Source organism: Clupea harengus, chromosome 10 (assembly GCF_900700415.2).
Source record: "Clupea harengus chromosome 10, Ch_v2.0.2, whole genome shotgun sequence".
Lineage (NCBI taxonomy): Eukaryota > Metazoa > Chordata > Actinopteri > Clupeiformes > Clupeidae > Clupea > Clupea harengus.
The window spans coordinates 28,476,202-28,493,452 of NC_045161.1; the positions used below are offsets into that span (position 1 = coordinate 28,476,202).

Below are 17,251 nucleotides of genomic sequence, written 5' to 3' on the forward strand. Positions count from 1 at the left end.
AAACAGTAAATCCCCCTCCACACACACACACACACACACGCACATTCACCCCCTCCACACGCACGCACGCACATTCACCCCCTCCACAGAGAGAGAGAGAGAGAGAGAGAGAGAGATACAAATATACACATATAAACACACACACACACACACACACACACAGACACTTCTTTAAATTAAACCTTAATTAACACACATTAACACACACTGCCAAAGAGCTTAGGGAACCAGAATGCTGTCTTCAGAAGCTGACAATGAGTTGAGACATATAAAAGAGTGAGAAAAAGAGAGAGAGGTAAAAGAGTGAGAGAAAGAGAGAGAGGTAGAGACAGAGAAGAGGAATGAAAAAGAGAGAGGTGAAAGAGTGAGAGAAAGAGAGAGTTGAAAGAGTGAGAGAAAGAGAGAAGAGGAATGAAAAGAGAGAGGTGAAAGAGTGAGAGAAAGAGAGAGAGGTAGAGAAAGACAGAAGAGGAATAAAAAAAGAGGGCGGTGCTTACAGTTTCTGTTCTAATTTGTTCTATCCTACCTGAAGAGGAACTCTCGCGAAGGCTACGCGATGCCTCCAGTTCTGCTGTTCCCCCACTTTTCATCTCTCTTTCCATCCATTTCTCTCTTACTCACCCTCTCTTTCTCTCCATCTCTCTCGCCCTTTTTTTCCATCTCTCTCTCTCTCTCTCTCTCTCTCTCTGTCTCTCTCTCGCTCTCTCCGTCTCAGTGGGCCTTTGTGTTGCTCTGTTCTGTTCTGTGTAATGAGCTCTTTCATAACAGGTCTGACGGTGCTGAAACTAGGTTTGGTTTTGTGCCAGGGCCTAATTTTCAGGTCTGCCCCACCCCTCCCCCCCGGCATGCCCCATGCCTGGCACCCTTGCCCCCATGCCCCCACGGCTCTGGCACCTCATGCCCCGTGGCAACCAGAGCCGGAGCAGAAGCCCGGTCTCATTACCGCCGAGGAACCACAGGCCAAAATGCAGTCAGCGAATTCCACCTGGCCAGCGGAGTCTAACGTGGAACGTTAACTCCTTCTGGTGAAGCCATCATGAGCTCTGCAGCTTCCTGCTAGCGCACTGCTGCCACAGGAAGTCACCCGTCACTAAAAGCTCCCATCAGTGAAGAACCTACTCAGCAGTGACGTACGTGGCAGTAAGCGCCGTGTGTCCCGGGAGGAACACACACTCCAATGCACACGCTCATTACTCACTCACTCTTACTAAGTCTGATTAAGAGCCTTGAGCTGGAAACGCCGCTGGTGTGTGTGAAATAAATAACACGGATTGGGAGCTACCGTCAGTGTGCGGACTCCGGATCAATATCAGGCACCCGTTTAAAACAAAAAAAACACTTCATTGGATGTGTGTGTCTTTTCCTCCAAACAGCAAACCCAGCGCCACTGAAGGGCACATCTAGACCCAGCTCTCTCTCTCACACACACACACACACACACACACACACACGGGAAGCAGTGGCCCCACACTACACTGAAGGGCACATCTAGACCCAGCTCTCTCTCACACACACACACACACACGGGCAGCAGTGGCCCCACACTACACTATATAGCACATCTACACCCAGCTCTCTCACACACACACACACACACACACACACACACACACACACGGGCAGCAGTTGCCCCACACAACACTGCAGAGGAACAGAAGAAGAGCTCACTCAGTGAGAACACCTATGAATGTAATCCACCTTCACACACACCATTCTCTCACACAAACTGGCACCAGTGCCACTACACCACCCTACACTACACCACCCTACACTACACAACACAAACACAACACAACACAGGACAGACCTCCACAGGAAAGATAGGCACTACATAAGGTAGTCTAGCACTACACAAACCAGAAAAGACCAGGTTGTGTGTGTGTGTGTTTGTTTGTGTGTGTGTGTGTGCATAAATAAATAAATAAATCTCTCACCTGTCTTAGTCTTTCCAAGCTGTGTGTGTGTTGGTGGCGTAGGGGGCAGCGGCCTCTGTGGGCGTGGCATCGGACTGGGCGTATCCGTCTTGACCCTGCCCACGTACTCCACGTAGGTTCCGGGGAAGTCGCCCCTCTCACCCGTGCGATCCTTCACCCCTGACAGCCAGCCCAAGCTTGCGGGGGTGCCCTCCGCCCCCTCCTGGTACCCCTCCGCCTGGCACAGCCCCGGTCCCACCGTCAGCAGGTCCCCCGGTGCCAGCTCCAGGTCCCCCGGCCGCTCGCGCCCTAAAGCGAAGAGCGTGCGGAACTTGAAGCCGTCCTCTGCCGCCATTTGCAGGCCACGGGCGGAACAGCAGTAGCAGTAGCAGAAGCAGTAGCCGCAGCGGCGGTGGTGGGCGGCTCAGGGCAGCAGCTGCAGGTCTGTGAGTGTGGTGGGGGGAGGCCTGAAACCCTGGGCCTGCAGACTGGACCGAGACCTGGGGGGTGTGCAGCTCCTATCAGCTGGGAGGGAGAGGAGCCATGTTCCTGGTGTGTGTGTGTGAGAGCACGTGTGTGTGTTTGTGTATGTATTTGGGGAGGGTCAGTGTTGGCCTGTGTTGAGGGCAGGACAGCGGAGACTTCTCCTCGGTTTAGAGCCACGCTTTGAGCCACATGATGAACAGAGGGATGGCATCGCCACCATACTCCTCATACACTCCTCACACACTCTTATTGACATACACACACACACACACTACGCTCCTCCTTCACAGCTCTGTGCTCAGGCTTCACTGTGGCACCGTACGGGGAACAGGAAGTGACCCTGTTCCGGGCTGTTCTTGTAGCTGACCAATGAGGCAGTGAGGTCTGAGGTACCACTCGCTCTTGATTGGCTTGTTTGCTTGCCTGTCATTCACTCATTCTGATCAGCAGGCAGGGAGGTCTGTGGAGATGGAGAGAGACGGGGAGGGGGATGCAAATGTTACATAAAACACGGAAAATAAACCAAGTGGTAAGGGGTGATGAGATGTTTGTGTGTGTGTGTGTGTCTACTCTAGAGATCCAGAAGGTATGGAACGAACACTAGCGAAGGGAGGCCAAGGCCACACGACCACCCCACCTTCTTATCTCTTCTTATGTCCTGCGGTTCAGCTTAAGGTTTCTTCTTGATTAACAGGGAGCTTTTTCTTACCCCTGTTGCCATTGTGCTTGCACTAAAGGGGGTCCAGGCACTGGGCTCTGTAAAGCGCCTTGAGACAATTCTATTGTTTTGGCGCTATATAAATAAAATTTGAATTGAATTGAATTGACATGATCAGATCAAAGACTGCATATACAGTGGGGAAAATAAGTATTTGAACCCCTGCCGATTTCGCAAGTTTGGCCACTTGCAAAGAAATGTGTGATCTATAATTGTAATGGTAGGTGTATTTTAACAGTGAGAAATAGAATATCAACAAACAAATCCAGAAAACTGCATTTTATAACATTTATGACTTTATTTGTATTTGATGCAGAAAATAAGTATTTGAACCCCCAAGCAAACAGCAAGAATTCTGGCTCCCAATGACCAGTTATGTGCCCAAGAAGCACACAGATTAGTCCTCATTAGGCCTAACAAGGTCAACCTGATCTCAACTGGTGACGTGTATAAAAGAAACCTGTCCAAAGAATCATACTTCACACCTTCAACCTCACCACCATGGGCAAGACCAAAGAGTTGACCAAGGACGTCAGAGATAAGATTGTAGACCTGCACAAGCTGGAATGGGTTACAAAACCATCGGCAAGCAGCTTGGTGAGAAGCAGACAATATTGGTGTGATTATTCTGTTAATGGAAGCAACACCAAACAACTGTCAATCGCTCTAGGTCTGGGGCTCATGCCAAGATATCCCCTCATTGCGTATCGGTGATCATCCGAAAGGTGCAGAATAACCCCAGAACTACACAGGGGGAGCTTGTGAATGATCTCAAGGCAGCTGGGGACCACAGTCACCAAGAAAACCATTGGCAACACACTACGCCCGTAATGGTTTGAAGTACTGCAGCACTCGTAAGGTCCCCCTGCTCAAGGAAGCACATTACAGGACCGTCTGAAGTTTGCCAAAAGAACACTTGAATGATTCTAAGGAGGATTGGGAGACAGGATGTGGTCAGATGAGACCAAATCAAGCTCTTTGCATCAACTCGACTTGCCGCGTTTGGAGGGGAAGAATGCTGAATATGACCCCAAGAAACACCATCCCCACCGTCAAGGCATGGAGGGTGGAAACATTATGCTTGGGGCTGTTTCTTCTGCAAGGGGTACAGGACGACTCCCACTGCATCGAGGGGACTATGGATGGGGCCATGTAACGTGGAATATTGGGCTTGAACCTCAGTCCCTCATTCCCTTCCCATTTGAAAACGCAACCTTAAGGATTTGGAGAGGATCTGCAAAGAGGAGTGGACCCAAAATCCCTCCTGAGATGTGTGTAAACCTGGCGACCAACTACAAGAAAAGTCTGACGTCTGTGCTTGCCAACAAGGGTTATTCCACCAAGTACTAAGTCATGTTTTGCTAGGGGTTCAAATACTTATTTTCTGCATCAAATGCAAATTAAGTCCTAAATGTTATAAAGTGCAGTTTTCTGGATTTTTTATAGATCACACATTTCTTTGCAAGTGGCCAAACTTGCGAAATCGGCAGGGGTTCAAATACTTATTTTCCCCACTGTATGGTTCCAAGACTTGGGGTGGGTATTTTGTAGACCAGGACAAGACAAGATCATATTTTAGTTATTACATTTATTTTATCTACTTATTATATAAGACCAAAACTTTGACTTTAATCTCGAGACCAAAGGAAGATAAAAACACTAAAAAGGACCACAAACTGGTGAATGGGAACAGCTCAAATACAAAGGATAAATTGTGCCAGAGAGTCCACATGCGATACACACACACACACACACTCACACATACACACAGAACAACCACATTCACACCCCACCAAAACTTAACAGGATTCTCTACCCTTTTGTTGTGCAAGTATGATCACCACCCAATTTGTGTTTTGTGTTTGTGTGTCAAAACCTTTTCAGTATTTGGACATTTCCAGACGTGAACAACACACATTAGGAAAAAAGGCTGCTCTTCAGCTTGTGTGTGTGTGTAGTGTGTGTGTGGTGTGTGTTTCCATACTGTACAGAAATAAAAATACTGAAGCAACTATAATGATAAATTAAAACTAAAACTGGTGCAAACAGAGAAATCAACAGTCACACACACACACACACACACACCACACTCACACACCCCGAAAAGGATACGGGGACACACACACACACTCACACACCCCGAAAAGGATAGGGGACACACACCACACACACACAAACACACACACACCGCCGGAAAAAGATACAGGACACACACACACACACACACACACACACACCACACACACACCACCACACACACCACACAACACACTCACACACCCCGAAAAGGATACGGGACACACACCACACTCACACACACAACCCGAAAAGGATACGGGACACACACAAACACACACATAAACACATACACACACCCCCAAAAGGATACGGGACACACACATACAACACACCCCCAAAAGGATACGGGAACACACAAATACACACAACTCATACACAGGTAAAACGCTATGGTCTAGTTTTCATCAAAAAATACTTCAACATGATCGTGGAACACCTCTGCCCTGCAGTAACAAATAGATCCGAAACGAGAGCTATGCTGCCCGATGACATCAGACCCCAAATAGGTAAGGTGTATTTCAAAGTGTGTGTGTGTCTACGCCTTGCCCAGGTGGACGAAAGGCATGATGGCCGACACACTTTACAAAATGGCACCGCTTAGGCTGCATGCATACTGTAGTGTCATTTCTTTGTGTTTTTTGTTTGTTAATAGTAATATTAAGGTAATAGTATTAGTAATAGTATTTATTGGTTACACCAGGTTTTTATTGCTCTTAGCTTAACTGTTCTCTCCCTTGTACGTCGCTGTTGGACAAAAGCGTCTGCTAAATGACTAAATGTAAATAAAGTGGGAGTGAGATGGGCATTTAAAAAATGGGTGAGATTGTTAACAAAAGAGTCATGTTGGCCTGATGTATGAGCTGTGCATGTTATGAAGCAGACTTGCACTGAAAATGAAGATAAAAACACTGAAAGGGACTAAAAGTGCTAAAATCAGATCAATCAAATCTGCCAGACAATCACACACCTGCTGTTTGTCACCCTAAAAATACCACAACAGTATTCTCTGCAATTCTGCTGGACCGACTGAATTCGGACCGACCCGATCAGTGCTGCCCAGTTTCCATCCGACCCAATCAGAGCTGGTGTGTTTGTGAGAGGTGTGTGGGTCAAAACCTTTACGGTGTCTGCCTAGCCCAGGTTAAACGACTCACATGATGGCCAACACACTTTATAAGATGGCCGAGCTTAGGCTTCAGTGACGCAGTTTGAATATACACCCTGTGCATGACACCATCAAATGTTAACAGAAATAAAAATACTGAAATGAGACTAAAACTTTAAAAGGCTGAGACTCCCAACAGAGGAATAATGCATGGTCTCTATATGACACCATGGCATCTGTACTGAAAACAGAAAATATAGATTAAAAACACTAAAATAAACTGAAACTGCTAAAGAGATTAAAGTGATCAAATTAGAGAAATCAAATGCGCTAGTCAGTCTCTCTCCCCACACACACACACACACACACACACAGACAGACAAGACATATGTACACATCGCTACATTACATGTCTGCCGTCCCCCTAAAAACACTTTCTGTGCACCTCTGCTGTGCAGTAAAATACCAATCCGAACAAGAGTTATGCTGCCTGGTGATATCAGACCCAATCAGGAGCGGTGTGTTTTAGTGTGTGTGTATGTACGCACCGTGTGTGTGCTGAAATCTTTTCAGTCTTTTGCCATGTCCAGGTAAACGACAGGCATGATGGCCGACACACTTTATAAAATGGCCGAACTTCTACTGCATGCATACTGTAGTGTAATCTTTTCTTTACTAATGTGGGGAGTGAGACAGACATTTAAAAAGGGCTGAGATTCTCAACAGAGAGGTAATATGGGTCTGATGCGTGGCCATGGTATGGCTTCACCATACTGCACTGAAAACTAAATAAATATATAAAAATACTAAAGGGGACCGAAACTGCTGAAAGAGATTAAAATGGATAAATCGGAGAAATTAAATGTGACGGTCAAGCACACACATACACACATATTACATACACACACACACACACAATGCCCAGTACACGCATTCTGTACAGTACTCTGTATGCTTCTGCTGTGCATTAAATTCTGACCCAACCCGACCCAATAGGGACTGGTTGGTTTTGAGAGTGTGTGTGTGTGTGTGTGTGTGTGTATGTGTCAAAACCTTTTCGGTCTTCTGCTATGTCCAGTGTGAACGATAGGCATGATGGCCGACGCGCTAACAAAATGGCCGAGCTTAGGCTGCGCGCTATCGTGATACTATAGTGTGTCTGTTTTTTTCCTAGCTGCGTCGTTTTCACACCCTCGTTGAAGGGAGCATTGATCGAGACGCCATTGAGAGGCTTGGCCTTGGCCCGAGTGAGAGATTACAGCGTGGCAAACCTACACCTGTCCAACATCGGCCATCTACTCTTCATGGCTGTGAATCGCAGGAGCGACGCCAAACAAAATCAAACCCCCTTGCACATCTGCCTACGGTAGTCTCAACACTGATATCAATGGATTGGGATTTTTCTCTTCTAGGGAAATTCTGCTCTTGTTCTTGTTCATCTAGTAGTCATCGTATTCTCTCTCAAGCTCTGGACTAGACATCATCAAATATGGACAACGAAGGAAGGGAAAGAGGGGGGGGGGAGAGCAGACCCTACCAGACTCCAGCAGAATGTTCTAGAATGGGATCCTCGTACTGGGCAAAGAAGATGAAGAGAAGAAGAAGAAGAGGAAAGAAGCCGAAACAGGAGACTTTTGGTGTCTTTCTCTGGGCTTGTCCTGCACAGAGGCGACCGCGCTGCTACAGCAGAGGCGTGAGGCATGCCACTCGGGCTTATGTAAGAAGCTTTGGGAAGTAGGACGGGGCGCAGTGCTGGGGTGGTAATTGCATTTCATGGCGGCGACCAGTGCCTCCCCCAACCCCAATTCCCCCACCCTCACCCCGAAATCTGCACACGAGTTTGGGCGAGCCGCGAACGGCCGAAGGCTGGTGGACGCTCTGGGCAGCCATCACGCTGGACGCCCCATAGCCTGGCGCGGGGATACCCCGGCTCCTGGCCTACGTGTCTGCGGGTCGCCCCGTGCCCTCTGCCGTTGCCCCAGACAGCGCCTGCGCTCAGGCTCCTCTGCGGTGCTGTGTGCTCGTTCAGCGGAAGCAGCACGGGGCACCCGTCTGAGGGCCGGCGTCTCACGCCAACATGGCTGCCACCCTGACCCTCCCCCCACGAGCACCTCTTCAGCCCCCCCCCCCATTGCCCCTCAAAGCCAAATTGTGCCCCATTCAAGTGGACGGCTCACCTTTTAGCAGGCATGGCGTGCGTGGAGCAGCAGCGGCGGCAGAGGCAGCGCTGGCGCTGGCAGAACTCGGGCATGCAGCCGGGCGATTCTCTGATGACGCACTCTTCTTCTTCTTCTTCTCCTCTCCCCTCTCCCCCTCTCTCTCTGTCTATCACTCTCTCTCCCCCTCACCTCTAAAACACTACTCTCCCACAACCTCTCTGCACGCAAAACACATTCTTAAACTGCACTAAAGTGGTGCGCGGGACAGAGGCTGCACACCGGGTGACACACACACACACACACACACACTCACTCACTCACTCACTCACCACAAGCTTCTGGCGGGCGCCGGGCACTGCTGCGCTGAGCGGAGCGGTTGGTCAGGCACCGTGGGCTGGCGCTTCACTACCTCCGAGAGCGGGAGCGAGGCGCGCCGTGGGGGGGGGGGAGAGGTGCCAGGGCTTAGAGACACGTGGCTCCAGTCTCATCCAACCACAGGCCAGGATCCTCACGCCATCCCTTAACCCCCCCCACCAAAAACTGCCCCGTGCTCCACTCTTACCCCCCGCCCCCCCCCCCCCCATACTCGCTCCTCCACTCCACTCCACTCCGCCCCCTCCCGACAGAAAAAAAAGCACATCTCCATCTCCCAGTACTCGTCCTGTCTTGAAACGTACTCCCAGATCACGAGCTGTCCCTGAATGGCTAAGGTTAGTGTCCGGCTCCATTTGGCAAAGCAAGAAATAAGGAATAAAAAAAACAGCACAAAAAAGAACTGGAAAACAAAACCCAGCTTTTTCCAACTCTCCTCCTCCTTCTCCGTCACTTTCCCCCCAAACTCCAGAACGAGCTCTTCTGCTCGAGTGCGTCTCACTCCTCTGAGCACAGAGCTGAGATTCCAGAGCTACTCCAGTCCAGACAGGAAAAGAAACCTCTTCTCTCTCCTCTCTTCCTCTCCTCTCCTCTCCTCTCACTTTTCCCTCTCTTTTGCTGTTGTTTTTGAGCGTCTGTGGGTGAGCGGGAGCGGGGGGGGTGGCACGAGATAAATAAATAAATAAGAGGAAGTCGCTGTTGCTAGAGAGAGAGGGTGCTGCCTGGCCTCCTGCTCTCTGATTGGCCGGCTGCGCGCCATGTGCTGAACAGTCAGCAGTGAAGCCGGAGCAAATCAAGGAAACGTTCTAATATTAGAAAATGTATCCGGGCAGCCACACGGCACAGCTCTGTGGAGCTCGCCAGAGTTACCGCTCGCTTTTGGGCAAATCACTGCGTGAAACGCACCTCGACAGGTCAAACACACACAAACAAGCCTGCACCATGGGGGAAGAAAAGGACTTTTATAAGACTGCATGAAATAAAACATATAAAAGAACAGATCATTTAGGAACAGAGTGGATTTGGTCGAGGATTTTCAAAAATGTATACAATACTGTGTAAAACTGTGATGGTTATAAGAAAAACAAGCATAAATGCAAGCCTTAATTCAGTGACCTACATCTGAGACAGGCTGGTTTACCAGAGTCTGATTATTCTCCAAGTGAATGAACGCGGGGCTGACTGCACATTCACAGACTCACACGCGCACACACACACACACACACACACACACACACGCACACACACTTACATTTCACTTACATGTGAAAACTGAATGTAACTTAAAGAGTATGATGCTCTTGCAATTTCCTACCATAAACAGCTTAATTTGCCCAAGAGAAATGGAGCCCAAACAGCCTGGGGGTCACACTGTCATTAAAGCACAAAACCACTAAAAGGGTCTATAGAAACAACAGACAACAACCCATCACTGGTTTGTAATACTGTAGCCTAACCCTTACAGGACAATGATTTATTCTGAAGCTGCTTTTGACCTGATTCCTTTAGTTTCACAGGTCAGTTTCTGTGATGAGACCAAGAGCAGGATGATCGAGTCTCACACAGACACTGTGACTCAAACTATGGCATTAGGCAATTGCCACCCACCCCTGTGCTAGTCCAGTCATAGAATTCAGAAAATGACATCCCTTGATCATATTTGCTGTTGATCGTGTTTATCTGTCATGAATCTCAGGCTTGCAAATGTTTGGACTCTTATGAGTACAACAAAAATTTAAATATAACTAGGCCCAATAAATATTGACAGATATGGATTATTTGCTGATTCAGTGGGAACAATATCTTAGCAGTATCAGTAGGCTATCTGTTACTTAAAAGGCTGAAGCACAGGGGATCCTAGGGCACTTGTTTAAATAATGTAATAAAAACAGCCACTCTGCAGCCACTAAATTTAACTTAAGTTAAGTTATTAATAATGTTTGATATCAAATGAACACTGCCGGCTATAAAAGAAGAAGGAAAACAAATCCTTTCTGTATTTTTGGTTTTAAAATGCTTATGAATAACCTACTTGTTTTTGTTGACATATTGAAAAGTTAATTTTATTGCTTCCATTACCATCCCAATTTCTTGTTTTTTGAGGGTTTTTGTTTTTGGCGAAGAAAAGCTGAAAATTGAAAAGCTGGATGCGCCTCGTCTCCAATATGCATAACTTAACAGAGCAGTATTACGTAACAGATGTTTGTTCAGTCACAAAAAAGACGATACGCTATACGATTTATGCCATCACTGTGCACATTCATTTCGCCAATAAACAGTGATAGATTATGTCAGTGTAGTTAGGTCACGCTTTAAACCAAATACGGCATAATAGCCAGAGATGTAGTAATCCCACTTGTATCAGATTCCGACAGCCTTGAGAGAATGGTTATTCAGCAGTCCCTAGCAAGAGTGTGCTTGTAGCCTACCTACGCAAGTCTTAAATAGACTATGGCCTCACGTCACAGCTGTGTGAGAGAATGAATGGGTTATCAAACTGCAGGAAATTAAGTGAGTTGGCTTTTCACAAGCGACGATCCTTGGACTCACGCTGCGTGCTGAGGATGGCTTCACAAATCCTAGATACCTTAAATGTCACTTAAGCCAATAGCGAAATGAAAAACTGCCGTGCAGACTGATGGAACTGGGGGGAAACGAGGTCTGATAGACTCTTATTCTGTCGCTGAAATCTATAAGAAATCGCAAGCATCACTAGCTGCAGTGATGTTTCTATTGATAACCCGCGATGTCATCTGACGAACCAGGAAGGATTGCGCTTGGTATGTGATGAGGTGTAGCCTATAGTCTCTACAGAATTATGATTGGCCTGACAGTTGACAAGCTGGATATTAAATAAAGACCCATGTTTACAGTTCGATGTGCTCCTACACTGGCATCTGGCAAATTCTGGTAGTCCGTTAAATAGGACAGGCAATGCACACGAGCTTGATAGCTAGCAGGTTCTCAGCGCTTTCCCTGTAAAATTAGCTGGAAAGGCAACAGAGGAAGACTGCTGAAAACTTTCCACCACGTAATTTCATGAAATAGTAGCTATATTTCGATAACTTGACAAATTTCACAGATAAACTTAAAATAGTAAACTCTGTGACTGCAGTCATGCCATGAGCCTGACCATGGCATAGCTACATTACTAGTTTACAGTATCAACATACCGTCAGGGACCTTACTGTCAAGTGAGCTTGATGCTCCCGACGCTATTCTATTAGGCTACTATGCTATCAAGCTAGCTTCAACGGGTCAACATGTGTAGTTAAACTTCCTCGGTTTGACCTATTCAGTAACATTACAATAAAGCGTGCAGTGAGAGTTCGAGATGACAAAGCGAAGTCAGTGGAAACAACACGTTTTACATTTGGCCACCTTTAAAGCATTTTATTCCCTCAGATTATTCTTACCGTGGTTTGTAATTTCCAGAGGAAGTCCGTTTTCCTGTTTTACTTTTCACTGCTTGAAGACGTATGCAAGTCCAAAAGGGAAAGAGGGATACGGGAATGTGCAGGCGTGCACAGAACGAGACCCCCTGACTACAGGCGATTTTAACTGGATCGGAGACGAGGACTAGGCTTGAAAAGTTGAACAGGTTGACTTGTAGGTGGTGGTCCACTATTCATGACGGGAAGCTAAGCATGAAAGGAAATCAATGCCCCTTTTATATATATATATTAAAGAGAGAGAGAGAGTGAGTAAAGTCAAGAGCTTATTATCTGTATTTTATGTGATGGAAAACAGTACATTTTCAATTTACAAAAGTGACTAATTTAGGAATAATGAACTCATTTTAGTAACAATAAAACTATTCCTGCAATCCCGATTGGTTCGCAATGCTCAACCAAACGTCTAATGCAAAATTAAATTAATAAACAAAGGCAAAAGGGAAGTCTGCACCATACCAAAGCCATGGGTATAGTTTATTATAAAAACACTGATGAACAGTAAATCATAATTAAAAAAGAATAAATACGTTTTCGCACAAAATCTGCACTGTTCTGGAAGTCAATTCTGCCGCAAACAAAACAAAGCATTGAATCCTCAGGTACTGAGCCAACATGGGTGATCTCTGAGCGACTGCTTAGCTTAGTCACTGTGATTTTAGCGACCACTCTTAGCTTAGTCACTGTGATTTTAGCGACCCATTCAGACTGAAATGTCATGGATGAATCCCTTCAGACGTGCAAACACCAAATACATGACCCTTATCAAATAACACATCTTCCAGTGGAGTTTAAGGTGAAACAGAGACAGCTAAGGTTCAAACATGCAACGGGTCCCCTCTGACTGAGGTATGACAGCTGAGGGTGATGGGGTGATCACTAGCACAAGGTGACAAGAGGCGAGGATGAACGCTGGAGAGGATCACGGACCACATTATTCAGGGCAGTGATGCCTCTTCCACTCACAACAGACACACAGAGACGGCTTAAAAGACTTCAAAAGTGGACTTAAACATAAGTGAGAATCTTTCAAATGGGGAAAAAGAAAAATGAATGACGACATGAGTCTGTGAAGACGTGGAAAAATGTCTGAGCTCAAAGCTCTTTCCTATGTTCAACATGAGACAGGCAACACTAGAACAGGCTGGACCATCCTACCCACTCTGCCGTGCAACCGTGTGTGCGTGTACAACTGTGAATGTCTCTGTGTGTGTGTATGGCCATGTGCTCATGCTGCATGCAACTTCCAAAAAACATCCTGGAGAGCGAACGGAACATGAGGCATGCCAAAGTGAGAAAGGTGATATCCATCGAATGCTGAGAGGCTTACGGTGGCCATGGAGCGCCAGTAGAAAAGAAACAAACAATAAAAACATTTCAAAAGTGAGAGTAGTGTTAGGATGCACAGTCTCATGTGACGCGGTATCAAACAGAGTGGTTGTGCTGTCAAGTAGAAATACAAAATCACCTTTTTTTTATGTTTAAGGGAGAAGGACACCCCCCACATAATGTAAACATGTTTGACAAACCCTCATGGAACAGGTCTGCACTATACATCTCCCTTCTTTAGAGTCGGGAGGTTCCAGTCTTCACATCCTACATCCTATGTTAAATAATACATTGCATCTAAAAGAAAGCTTGGTGGGCATTAAAAGACATTAAAATCCATATTGAGAGAGAGAACAGAACAGAAGCACAGAACTATCATAGAAGTACCGTTTCTCAGAGGAAGGTGACACCGTCAAGTCTTCCTGAAGCAGCACTATCTACATATTACAAGACTGGTTAAATAGACTTGGCATATCTATGGTGAACTCCTACACACATGATCTGAAAACTGAACCCTCTCAAGTGCAACACAGCCATCCATAAAAATCCATGTAACCACCACAGGAGCATCTTCAAGTTAGTCTGCAATGCACCAATGCATTAAAAAGTCCCATGAAATAACACTTGTATCAAAATATACAACACTTCATACAGGTAAAAATGGATAAACAAAAAGGATTCTTCAAGTCGGATACAGAGGGAGCCCTGGATAAAAAAAAAGAACTGAATGTTCCTTCATACTGCGTGTCCATCCTTCATTCCATCCTTCCTTCCTTCCTTCCTTCCTTCCTTCCTTCCTTCCTTCCTTCTCTCTCTTCTTTTCCCTTCCCCTCCTCCAGTAGGACAGAACCTGCAGCATGGTGAGTTTCAGTCAGGACAGTCTTGCCCACATGTAAACATTAACCCGTGGAAAACGGAGGAAGCTAAGACAAGCAGGTCGCTGAGAGGGTCAAGGGTCAAGGCCTCATGCTGGGCTGGGCTGGATGGAGGAGCCAGAGGTCAGGGGTCAGGATTGCATAAAACACACGGGAACAGTAGTACTGGAAAAATAAAGCATGGACCCCGTGAGTCCCTTTAACACCGACACCAGGGGGAGTGAGGCAGTCTGGACCCGCTGGACGGACTTGAACACAGTCTACAACAGTGTGTGAGTGTGAGTATGTGTGAGTGTGTGTGAGTGTGTGTGTGTATTTCTTCAGGTCTCTATTTAAGTTGTTGGTTTGTTTTTTTAAAAGAGAGAAACATGAAGAAGTTGCAAGTCCATGGTAATCCTCAGGTGAGCTGTGCACAGCAAACAAGATGACGTGAACCCACACAGCGCAGTAGCGTGGGTCTCTGTGCAGAACCCACACAGCGCAGTAGCGTGGGTCTCTGTGCAGAACCCACACAGCGCAGTAGCGTGGGTCTCTGTGCAGAACCCACACAGCGCAGTAGCGTGGGTCTCTGTGCAGAACCCACACAGCGCAGTAGCGTGGGTCTCTGTGCAGAACCCACACAGCGCAGTAGCGTGGGTCTCTGTGCAGAACCCACACAGTGCAGTAGCGTGGGTCTCTGTGCAGTTTACAGACTGAAGAACAGAGATAAAAAATAAAAATAAAAAAAAAACATCATGATTTCACCATGGGGTATGGCTTACAGAATCACAACCAAACTAGCTTCCTGGCTGGCCCATTAATAAATAAAGCACACGCATGCAGCTGATAAGGTCTGAAGAACATCACATGATCTACACAGACATTAACGGTCAAGCCTGACCTATGCACTCATCAGAACATGGCCCGAGACTCCTCGTCTTCCTCAGCTACATTTCTATTAGTACGACTGATCTGTTTTCAAACTCTGTTCAAGCTCATTAGTTGGCCCTACATATTCTAATTTAAAGTATCTTATAAATTTGACTCTGTCTATAAACCAGATAAATTCCTAAATGAGTACAAATTATCAGGGCTGCTCAATATTGTTAATCCTCGGAAGGAGCTTTAGACTTGGAAGAAGCTTTTTTTTGGAGAGTAACAGCCAGTTCTGCCAGTGTACCTTCAAGTTTTTCCATTACATATTTTACAAAATGTACACAAAACACCCCCTGAACAGAACTATCCAAAACTACAAAATGTATTTCGTTATGATGTGTTTGGCAACATGAGCTCAGTCAGTCAGTCCTTTATTGGCTATATATAGCTCGCAGGAAGACGGCACTCCCGCGTTTTTGATATGAGATCCATCCGTGTCACTGCTCCTTTCTTCTCCTCTTCCCATCCCCTCATTTCTCCTTTGCCTTCCCTCTACTGGGGCTGGGGGAGTGACCTTGGACACCACCCACTGCACGTTGCGAGGGCAACAGGCCCAGGCTGCGAAGCTGCCTCAGTGATACTCCGAGCGGTGGTGTTGTGCTCGGAGTCCTGCAACTCCTGCAACTCCTCCTCCTCCTCCTCATCCTCTTCCTCATCATCAGAGCAGGGCACCCAGTCCTCCTGCTCCTCGCTCTCGGATCCCTGCACGGCGATCTGCGGCACCAGCGGGCACCTCCGCACCACCATCGCCCCCTCCTCCTCCCCGCCGGACTCCGAGCGGCCCACCAGCCAGGCGGCACGGTGCTGCAGGGGGCTCGGGTGCGCCGACGCGGCCGGTTTCTCATCAAGGGTCGTCGAAGCTCACCTCCTGCACGGCCTCCTGCTTCTTGAAGGAGTCGCGGCGCTCGGGACAGGTTGAGCTTGCGGCCATCACCACCAGCTGCTCCGTGCTGCCCGCCGACGACCACAGCCTCTGGGTGGCACTGTAGTTCAGCCCCAGGCTCAGACGGGTGGTGCCCCCACCTCCGCCTCCGTCGTACTCCAGCTCGGCCAGCGCGTCAGCCTCAGCGTGGGGCACCTCCAGCGTGTGTCGACGCGGGGGCGAAGGACTTCCTGTCGTGGTGGTGGTAGGCGCCAGGCAGGCGCTCGGCCGACTGCACGCGTTTGAGGAGGGGGGAGCGGGGGGGCTCTGCGCTGCGCGGACGCACCGCCTGCCGCACCAACGTGGGCGGGGACAGCGTGTGGCCGTGGAAGGAGGAGTGCAGCGCCTTGGCGATGTTCGGTAGGGGCGACGGCGAGCGCTGCGGGGAAGTGCAGGCCAGTGGCGAGGGCGGGATGCTGCTGGTGGACTTGCGGCGGCCCACTTTGGTGAAGCGCTGAGCGCCCAGCTTGGAGCCGAGACCGTGCAGGGAGCTGGGCCGGATGTGAGCCGCAGGGGAGCTTGGAGAGCTGGAGCAGGGGGAGGTGCTCTGGGGGGAGACGGCGTCTGGGGTCGGGGGTGGGGGGCGAGAGAGAGAGAGAGTTAGTTGATAGGATAGGAAAACAGGCTGGGTGGAGTCTGCAAGTTGCATGTTGTGTGTGTGTGTGTGTGTGTGTCAGGACGGTGTGGATGGCCCAGGAGAGAGGCTGTGTGTGTGTGTGTGTGTGTGTGTGTGTGTGTGTGTGTATTTATCTCACCTGTGTATGGTGGTCTGGAGCTGGACTCCTGCAGGGCGTGGACGGCCCAGGAGAGGGCTGTGTGTGGGGGACCCTGGAGGCTCTCGCTGGAGGAGACGGAGTGCTGCCAGACCAGAGGAGAAGCTGCGACTGCTGTGCATAACACCACTCTGCTTCGACAGCTTCTCAGGA

At 48.1% G+C, this 17,251-nt stretch overlaps 2 protein-coding genes across 2 annotated transcripts in view; both read right to left on the bottom strand.

The window, feature by feature from the left end:
* The window catches only part of LOC122133228 (phosphatidylinositol 3-kinase regulatory subunit gamma-like), a 13,132-nt gene extending 10,558 nt beyond the window's left edge, over positions 1-2,574 (bottom strand). Inside the window, exon 1 of the mRNA XM_042708959.1 lies at positions 1,935-2,574. Within this exon, the coding sequence (XP_042564893.1) occupies positions 1,935-2,268 (334 nt within the window). The 5' untranslated portion in view covers positions 2,269-2,574. The remainder of the gene's footprint in view (positions 1-1,934) is intronic.
* A 13,673-nt stretch (positions 2,575-16,247) lies between these two features.
* The window catches only part of mast3b (microtubule associated serine/threonine kinase 3b), a 52,552-nt gene continuing 51,548 nt past the window's right edge, over positions 16,248-17,251 (bottom strand). Inside the window, 3 exon segments of the mRNA XM_042709003.1 lie at positions 16,248-16,502; positions 16,504-16,913; positions 17,130-17,249. Coding sequence (XP_042564937.1) covers positions 16,248-16,502; positions 16,504-16,913; positions 17,130-17,249 — 785 coding nt within the window.